Source organism: Chelonoidis abingdonii, chromosome 1 (assembly GCF_003597395.2).
Source record: "Chelonoidis abingdonii isolate Lonesome George chromosome 1, CheloAbing_2.0, whole genome shotgun sequence".
NCBI lineage: Eukaryota > Metazoa > Chordata > Testudines > Testudinidae > Chelonoidis > Chelonoidis abingdonii.
In genome coordinates, this window is record NC_133769.1 from 369,057,874 (window position 1) to 369,067,995 (window position 10,122).

Genomic DNA, 10,122 nt, shown 5'->3' on the forward strand with positions numbered 1-10,122 from the left:
GTTTTGTAGTGGCAAGCCATCCAGTCTTTGTTTAATCCTGAGACTGATTGTGTAAATTTGTGATAACTCGAAGCTCAGAGTTTCGCTTTGAAGTCTGGTCCTGAAGTTTTTCTGCTGGCATGGATGGCCACTAAGGTCTGCTATAGTGGCAGGGAGGTTGAAGTGGCTCTCGCGACAGTTTTTTGGATATTGTCATTCTAATATCTGATTTGTGTCCATTTATCCTTTTCCGTAGAGACTGTCCGTTTGGAGATGTAGAATCAGCAGAGGGGCATTGCTGGCATATGATGGTACATTACATTGGTTGACGTTAAAGAGAATACGTGCTGCGTCTTCAGTTCATCTGCAAATTTGACACTATCAGTCAGGATTAACCAGACTGTGAATGGCTGCAACTAACGAACGCAGTTTTCTCTCCTTGTTATTTTTTTTTTTTTTTTTTTTTTTTTTTTTTTACACCTCACTGCTAAAACAGGGCTCAGTCTCCCTGATTGAATGACCTCATATCTCTAGCTTGCTTGCTAGCATATATATACCTGCCCCTGGAAATTTCCACTACCTGCGTCTGACGAAGTGGGTATTCACCCACGAAAGCTCACGCTCCAAAACGTCTGTTAGTCTGTAAGGTGCCACAGGATTCTCTGCTGCTTTCACAGATCCAGACTAACACGACGACCCCTCTGATACGCTTAAAAATCGTTGCTAGTACTTCTAGGTAGGTTGCTGTGGGTCCATTCCTATTGGAATGACCAAGAACTGGCAACGCAGGATAGTTTGGACTATGACGGAATCCCCACCACTGTGGCGCAAACGTTGCTATTATGCGTTCACATGGACTTGTTGGAAAAACATATTTGTTAATAAAAAGAAATAAATACTGCCCGGATAGTGGCTGTCACTGGGTAGAATCTGTCAGGTTGCTAATGAATCGTAGCAAGCCCAAGTGCACTCGCTTGGGGAATGACATCCCTAAGCGAACAACCCCGGGGGAAAAGATAATCCACTGTAGGCTGTAATATTCCCCCTCCTTTCCAAATGCTACAAAATTAAAAAAGCAAAATTGCAAATAAAATGTAAAATTCTTTTGTCTTGCACTTAAAAAGCTGCAGCATTTCAGAAAGTTTACCAAAAAAAGTTTTAGAAAAGAATGTTTAAATGGTCATAAAGACCCTGATTTTGTTGCTACTTTATAAACATTTCATAAATGTTTATTGTTAGAGGAGTCGAGATTGGTGGTTCTCAATGGGGTCGCCAGGGCTGGCTTAGACTTGCTGGGCCCTAGGGCTGAAGCCCGGGCCCCACTGCCCAGGGCCCAAGCCCAAGGGCATCAACCCCGGGTGGGAGGGCTCAAGCCATTAAGCTCTCAGTTTTGCCCCCCCCACCTCCGCACAGAATGGTGGGGCTCAGGCTTTGCTCCCCATAACCGGTACAGTGGGGTCTGGGTGGACTCAGGCTTCAGTCCCTCCTCTGGGGGTTGTGAAATAATTTTGGTTTGCCAGGAGGGGTTTGCCAGGAGTGTCCAGGGCTCCCCAATGTCCAGGGACAGAGGGCCCCTTTCCCTAGAATGGGGGCTAGGCTGCAAGAGTCTCCTGATCTGATGTCTGGGATGGTCGGTTGAGGTTAGTGAGATGGGGGAGGAGGAAATGAGGCACATGTGCTACCAGCTCTGTGTCCCGGCTGGGGCCTTGGCACCTCCCTGCTATCTAGGTTGTGCTGAGGGTTGTCATGCACTGTCATCCCCTAAGAGCCCCACACTTGCCCAGGAAAGGGCTTGCTCTTCCCCTGGCCCTCCTGGCAGGTAGGGGAGCGCACCCTTGGTTCTGTACAGGTAAGAACCACACTAACTGGGGGTGCTGCAGACTGCTCCCATCCCTAACTTGCAGACAAGTAACACATGGAAGGGAACCACAAGATCACAGAAACTCCCCACCTAGTTTTCTGCCGGGGTTTGGGTGCTGCTCCCAATTTTTGTTTGCCAGGAGTATGGCCCCTAGTTAGTTCCTCTAGTCTCCCCTGAGAACCAGGGCCTGTGATCTGTAAATTCTTTTAGTTGTCTGAAGAAAGCCTCGTCTACCTCATCCCCCTGGTCTGGTAGTTTATAGCAGAGGCCCACCACAACATCACTTTTGTTGCTCTCACCTCTAAACTTACCCCAAAGACTCTCAACAGGCTTTTCTCCAGTTCATACTGGAGCTCTGAGAAATCGTATCACTCTCTTACATCCAGTGCAACTCTTCCACCTTTACTTCCCCACCTGTCCTTCCTGAACAGTTTATACCCATCCATGTCAGTGATCCAGTCGTGTGAGCTACCCCACCAGTTCTGAATTATTCCAGTCACAGCATAGCTCCTTGACTGTGCCAGGACTTCTAATTCTTCCTGCTTGTTTCTCAAGCTTCTTGCGTTCATGTACAGGCACCTAAGACAACTAACCGATTGCCCTACTTTCTCAGTATGAATCAAGAGTCCTCCCCGGTTGCACCCTTCTCCTTGTGTTTCCTCCCAGTATCCCACTTTCTAACATACCGCAGAGCTTAGGTCACTATCCTTCAGGAAACCTAGTTTAAAGCCCTCCTCACTAGGTTAGTAAGCCTGCCTGTGAAGATGCTCTCCCCTCTCTTCGTTAGGTGGTTCCCATCTCTTCCTAGCAATCCTTCTTGCTGGAACAACATCCCATGGTCGAAGAATCCAAAGTCACACTGTCTGCAGTAACTCACTCAAAGTCATTCTTGGCAGTACATTGACACTCATGTGAAGAAGTAAGAAGGGTTAGCGGTCCGAGGGCTTGATCAGTCTCAGTAGACATTCTGTCACATCCTGAATTCTAGCTCCAGGCAATCAGCACAGTTCTCGAGTCTCCCAGTCTGGACAGCAGATGGATGACTCCATCCCCCTGAGAAGGTTGTCCTCAAACACCACTACCCATCTCCTCCTCTTGGGAGTGGTGTTCGTGGAACCCCCATCCCTAGGACAATGCATTCATGCTTTCAAGTCGATGTGGTCTCCTTCCGATCAATTCAATCCAAATCATTCTCTGCCATAGTACCTGTGCAGAGAGCTTGAAAATAGTTTCTTACCTCTATCTACACTGGCTGGGATGTGTTCTCCTCTTTCTTCTTCTGGTGGTAACATATTGCCTGTTTTCTTACCCATTCTGCACTGCCTTCTCTGATTCTTCTGTATGCTGTGCCGGCAATATCAAACGTTGACTTCTATCCAGAAAGTCTTCATTTTCTCTGATGTAATTCAGGGTTCAAACTTCGGTCTCTAGTCCTTTAACCTTCTCTTCCAATATGGAGACCAGAGTGCACTTCACACAGACGAAATGACTTCTATCCTCTGGGAGAAAGACAAACATGGCACATCCTATCCAGATCACAACACCTGATTGCTCACTACACATAATGTGTTCCTTCTAAGAGCCTCTTCCGATGTTGTACTTACTGATCACAGAAGCCTGAAAGGCAAAAAAACAAAAAAAAACAAAAAAAACCCCCAACATTCTGTGGGATCTCCCCCCAGGCAAACTCCCTATATTTAGCTACTCTAACCAGCCTACCAATCTCTGTGCAGCCCCATCCACCTGTACAATGTGCTTTCAGTAGATCCTGTGGGCAGTGGCTACTGTGAGAGGTCTTGGAAGCACATCTCTGATGAACCTGTGCTAGCAGGGAGCTGGAGACGGTCCTAGAGATGATGTGGAGGCACAGAGATTGTGGAGGGTGGGTCTAGCTACCAGTGGATCACTGAGATCTGTGTCTCACTTTGGGGATCCCTGGATCCTGGGTCCCCCTTTTCAATCAGGGAGAAGGAAAGAGACCTCCCCTCTTGGAACAATCTGAGGGAAATTTCCATGTAGGGAGCCTTGTGGAATCTCTCTTCACTTCACTCCCCTGAGTTTGTAATGCAGGACAGGGGGCCGCTGGGCAGAAACCGGATCCTATATTATTATTATTGTTTTATGTTATGTTGTTTCAGCAAGTTCAGAGCTGTGACAGCATCATTGTTTGCACTCAGCTGCACCTGAGGTAGCCATGTGACTAATCAGAATCATACGAACAGTGATGACAAGCCTGGATTCCATGAACAGAACCTGCAGCAGGACTGGCGCTGCCGTTCGGTTGACTCGCATCACCAGGCAGCCCCTGTGATTTGCCCTCCTGCAGTTTGCCATTTATTGTGATGGGGGTTTAAAGCTGGTGCACACTTAGCCAATCAGCTGAGGTTCCCTGATGGCCAAGTGGCCCCCAAGGGAATGTGCAGACATGCTTCATAAACACGGTTGCCTCTCTGTCTGAATAGATGCAGCCTGCTGCCTGTACAACCTCTTCAATGATTCCTTGTCCTTTAGGGTGAAGACCTCTGGTGTCAGCAGCTCCCCTTCTAGCAGAAATTGGGTATGTTGGCAGGTTTCACTGTCTTTAAAATGCAAAGTGAAAGGGAAAGACTGCAAACTGTTTCCATTTGCAGATGTTCTGTGCAGTGGCAGAGGACTCAGCTGGGCTGTCGGGGTGACTCAGTGATGGGGATGGAGGGCAGGTAGCAGTAGGTAGCTTGGGAACTCCTCCCTTACATCTGCCCATGCTGCATGGTGGATTGTTCAAGCTGCACAGAAAGCTAGACATTCAAAATAAGCTCGGACTGTTAAAATCCTGATGCCCTGAGTCAGGATTTTTCACGAGGTCATGTTTCTAGAGGTGCCGTGTGCTCTGGGCTATAAGAGGGGTCTCAAAAGAACTAGATAAATTCATGGAGGATATGTCCATCAATGGCTATTAGCCAGGATGGGCAGGGATGATGTCTCTAAACTCGGTTTGCCAGAAGCTGGGAAGAAGCAACAGGAAATAGATCACTTGCTGATTACTTGTTCTATTCATTCCCTCTGGGGCACCTGGCATTAGCCACTGTCGGAAGACAGGATACTGGGCTTGATGGACCTTTGGTCTGACCCAGTATGGCCGTTCTTGTTTTTATGTTCTTATGGACCCAATCCTGCCAGGGGCTGAGTGAGATGAGACCTCACGGAATATCAGTGACTAGTTCACAAATCGCCTCAGGTATATTTGCTGCTGGAAATTTATTCAACAAATGCATTTTCAGAGGTCTTACTTTCTGGCTTAATTGTGAATACAGGAATTCAGAGCTGTGTTGCTCTATAGTAAGAGGTCTGATAGGACGTATTTCTTTTTTCTGACTGGCTGAGGGCTCCAACATTTCTGCCCTGTAGAGAACCCTCAGAGTTACAGGGCTACCGGCATCTCTGCCCCCCTCCGGTCTCTGAGTGCCAGACATCAGACCTCGTAGTCTTCACTCTCCTGGGGTGGAATCCTGTGATCCTCCCACTCTCAGACTGGGCCCTGGGCTATGCACACTGCGGTTTGTCTGGGTTTGCCCAGCAGGTCCAAGTGCATTGGGCACCTGTGGTTCTTCCCTCTGGGAGGCTGTGAGTAGTGGTGAGATGAGTGACCAGCCAGCTTTCTTGAACCAAAATACTGTTTAATCTAAACAGAAGGAAGAAAGTGTAACATGGGAGAATAAGATGTTTTTCAAACAACAGTCTGTACATGTCTCTGAGTCCAAGCCCTCCCACCCTAATGGGGACCCAGGCAGGCCGAGGGCCTTCAGACTTCCCCAGCGGTGTCTGTGCCTGTCAGTCTGAAAAGCTTCTGAGCAACAGCTGCCCCACCTCTGCACAGACTCCCAGCACTGGCAAAACAAGCTCTGTAATGTGTCTGAAGTCCAGGAATAGGATCTTCCCAGCTTGTAGCTCCAGTGTTGTCTCTCAACCTCCCTAGGGTGGTTACTGAGCGACGGTTTTTCTTGAACTGTTGCTTCTCTTCCTGCTTCTTTTTTAGCAGTCTCATGTTAAACAAAGATGATCCACTGGTTTCTCGCAATACAGATATAGCATAAACATCCCAATACTAAACCCAGTGGAGCTTTACAGCAAACATTCCAAGAACTGTGTTTAACATACATGTTCATTATTGCAGCTCAGCTCCATGTCTGTCACAATGCTGTTCCCGGGTGCTATGGATTTTATGAATACAGAACATAGGCAGTCAGAGAGCGAGAGCGAGAGAGCAATAGATGACTTTCCTGTGTGAAATGAAGTTCCATTTCCATGAATACTCATGCATTTGACTTTGAAATCCACTTCCTGCAAGCCCTCATCGTGGCTGAATAACAGGTGCAGGGGGTACTATGTACTAGTAAGTGAGAGTTCAGGGAATGACTATTTCATATATCGATCCCAATGGCTCATACTAGTCCGGATACCGGCTACAGACTGACAGAACAGAACCTGAGGAGAACCAGTCACCTAATAAGCCAGGGACAGAGGAGCTAGTAGACTTTTGTTTGCTGACAAGTGACTGAATGAGAGCTGAGACACTGGGATCTTTTCAGGTTCTGAAGAAATCCAGATGACATAAGCTAGGTTTTAAGTTCCACTCTAAACTGAGAATTCATCTCTGATAAAAGATCGGAGAGGAAAGAATGGGTTGGCATATGTGTACTGAAGTACAGATATGCAAACTGAATGCCCAAACTTTTCATCATAATAGAAATATTACAAACCAAAGTTTCATGACATGCATGTCTAGCCAAAACTAGCGGTAGAGTTGTTAGAATATAGGAAGGAGCACTGGTAACAGTTAATGGCCTTTGTTTTAGAAACTATTTTAGAAGTACTCCAAATACTGGTTGCAACGGGTTTCTGCTTTAATTTTTTTGTTCAGTGAACCATTGTATGATACTGTCTCCTGGTAACTGACAAGAAACTGTTTCTAACACATACATTCAGGACTGTGCACACAATAACTCTGCAATACCTGTACAATGCTCTTGAAAAAGTCACGAGAGAACAGAACTGTTGAGCAGTGTTTCAGCAAAGAGTAGAGCTGAGGTGCAGCAAAGGGGAGTGTAATAGAGATCGTATATAATTTATGCCCATCAACTGTTATGCACTCATGGCTGAAGTAACATGCACACTCAGCTGGGTATCGGTGCACCCCTAATGTTTGCACTATTCACCCAATTGTGAAGTCAATCCTTCCCCTCAGCTGAAATAACTGTCAGTGCTAGCTTGTAACTTGCCTGATATCTACAGACCTGCAGTTCCTGTGAGGATGAAGAGAAGCTTGTTGGATGATTGAGTTTTCTGGAATCAGTCAATCCTGATTAGGCAAAGCACTTCAGTTTCTCTTGAAGGGATTCTTGAGAGCCAGGGTGTATCACTGGGAGCATTTGGTAAGGGAACGTTAATAGAGGTCAGTTCTGACTGAATTTACACATGTGTATCTGGAGTGATGCAGTTGAAGTCACTGTTACTGAATTCAGAACCTGGCCCTGAGAATTGATCCCATGTGCTACAAAGAGGCAGTGGCAGAATTTCAACTCTGAGGAGTGGAGAAAGTAAAAAAAAAATGTATATAATGAGGCAATTAAACACATTTATAAATAGCTTCAACGGAGGACAGATAATACAATGATCACTTCCATCATGCACTTGCCATGTTTTTATGCACATGTTATGATACACTGGGCCACACTCAGAACTGAAGGGTCAGAAAGGGATTCTGTGTGAAAGTTACAACTGTAAAATCATAGTTATCAAATAGGCTGTGGAATTCCCAGCCACAAGATATCATTGGGGATCAGAGCATAGCAGGATTCAAAGAGGGATTGGGTGCTTATAGATGTAATCAGAAAATCCAATTTCATTAGTGAGCATTTAAAAAAAAAGTCTTGGAAGGGCTCTAAACCCTCTTGATTTACACGATGAAATACATCTAACTAGTGGGTGTCGGGAGGAAATTTTCTCTGAGAGCAGGTTATTCATAGCTGCCTATTGAAGTGCTTCTTCCACCTACCTCTGAAGCTTCTGGAACTGGCCACTGGATACCGAGCTAGATGGACTGCAGGTCTGATTCACTCCGGCAGTGCCTATTTTCCTATCAATGGTGTAAATCAAAAAGTCTGTTTTTGCTGATCTTCCTTGATCTCCTGGGAGTCTCTAGACTTGCACAGAGAGCAGAAAGGTGTGTAGTTAAATATCAGTTAGTCTCCTGTTCTTTTTCCTTTCAGGAAGGAATGTTGAAAACTCCTTGGACATGCCTAGTACATTATGTCAGCTGTCAATGACACCAACTTCCAATTTACAGTGTTCCTTCTCACCGGGATACCTGGGAAGGAGGATATCTATTTCTGGATCTCTGTCCCCTTCTGCCTAATGTATGTTATTTCGATAGTAGGAAATTCAGTCATTCTGTTCATTATAAAAACAGATCCAAGCCTCCATGAGCCCATGTACATTTTACTTTCCATGTTGGCCATCACAGACCTTGGCTTATCAATAACCACCATACCTACAATACTGGCTATATTCTTGTTCAACTCTAGGGAGATCAGCCTCGATGCCTGTTTTGCCCAACTGTTCTTCATCCACTTGCTTCAAGGTATGGAATCCTCCGTGCTCTTGTTGATGGCCTTTGACTGCTTCATCGCAATTTGTAACCCGCTGAGATATTCTTCCATCTTAACTCCACCGAGGTTAGCCAAAATGGGTCTGCTGTGTGTGCTAAGAGGGGTGGTCACAGTATTACCACTCCCTTTTCTGCTGAAACGGTTCCAATACTGTCGAGTTAATGTCCTCTCCCATTCCTACTGCTTTTACCAGGAGGTCATGAAGATGGCTTGTGCAGATATCACAGTCAACAATATCTATGGCGTGTCTACTGTACTCTTAAACATGGGATTGGACTCATTGCTCATCTTCCTCTCTTATGTGATGATCCTCAAAACAGTGCAAAGTGTCATGTCCCATGAGGAGTGTCTCAGGGCACTGAACACCTGCATCTCCCACCTCTATGCCGTCCTGCTCTTCTACATACCAGAGATCGGCTTGTCTGTGATACACAGATTTGGGAATAGCTCTTCCCACTTGCTTCAGTTTGTCCTGGGTTACTTCTATCTGCTGGTCCCACCCCTAATTAACCCCATTGTGTACAGCATGAAAAGCAAACACCTTCGTGCGAGGATAATCAGGGTCTTCATCAACTGAAGGGTCAGTTCCTCACACTGCTCCCATACTAGTGACCTGGGAGTCAAAAAACACAGACCACAGCCATCTATGCCATCCTGGACCCTTCCATCCGAGAAGACATGAGCTACTGATCTCCACTTTCTAGAGAGAAGTTCAGATGGAGTCGAAGAGCAAGAGGAGAGGGGGTGGTGAGGGAGGACAGTGCAATTGGGAAGGAGACCAAGGCCTGGAGCAGCATTTACAAAGTAACTGTGTTCATGGAGAGTCAGGGGACTGGTGTGATGTTGGTCCCTAAAGAGCTGTATCGGTGGCTGCTCCAACCTCAGAATTCCTCTCTATACTCTCTGTAAAGAGAAGGGATGTGGATGTTGTTTTCCTTTACACCTGGCCTGTCACTGTCCTGTCACTGGCTAAACATCCAAGGACCATGATGAAAGCTGCAGAGCTGTTCTGCAGTCACAGTCTTGGCCTTTCCTGAGTGCTCTGGGTGCTGCGTGATCGATGGGCCTGAACCACCTGTGGACAGGGGCTATTCAAGGGGCATGGAGCCCCACCCTTCCCCCACGCCCTCAGCCAGGTGCTTGTGACTGAGTCGTGTTAGACACCTCATTAACACAGGAGCCCCAGGAGAAGACATTCAGGCAGCCCCTCCCACACTGATGGCTCTGCACACAGCACACCCGCTGAGCCACTGAGGCAGAGCAGAGCTGCATTTGTGAGTGAGGGGCTGAGACACACGAGTCCTGGCAAAAGACTTAGGCCAAGATTCCCTCCATTTGTGCTGCCCCAGCTGCTTTGAAAAGGGTGGAAATGCATCTTAATTCACCCAGCAAGGCACAACTGGCTCCTATCCCAGCCTAGCTCATGCAGTTTGGGGTGAGCACCTTTTCTAAAGGTAAAAAGAGGACACCTGAAGGAGTCCTGCCTCCCTCTGCCCCTGCCCCTGCCCTTCTTCTTCTCTCTGAGGCTGCACCCACTCCTCCTCCTCTTCCTCTAAGGCCTTTGCCCCATCTTTCCCCCGACAAGGCTTCATGTTCTGCTCCTCCTCTTCTCCTTGAGGTCCTGCCTCCTGGGCT

The 10,122-nt window shown here is 46.9% G+C and overlaps 1 protein-coding gene across 1 annotated transcript; it reads left to right on the forward strand.

Annotated features, from left to right (window-relative positions):
* The first annotated feature begins 8,128 nt into the window (after window positions 1-8,128).
* On the forward strand, window positions 8,129-9,064 carry LOC116828559 (olfactory receptor 51G2-like). Its single transcript, XM_032786886.2, has one exon. The coding sequence runs from the start codon at window positions 8,129-8,131 to the stop codon at window positions 9,062-9,064; it is 936 nt and encodes a 311-aa protein (XP_032642777.2).
* Window positions 9,065-10,122: the final 1,058 nt, after the last annotated feature.

Excerpts from the sequence above, each read along its gene's own strand:
- LOC116828559 (XM_032786886.2), top strand. The coding sequence starts at position 8,129 with ATGTCAGCTGTCAATGACACCAACTTCCAATTTACAGTGTTCCTTCTC.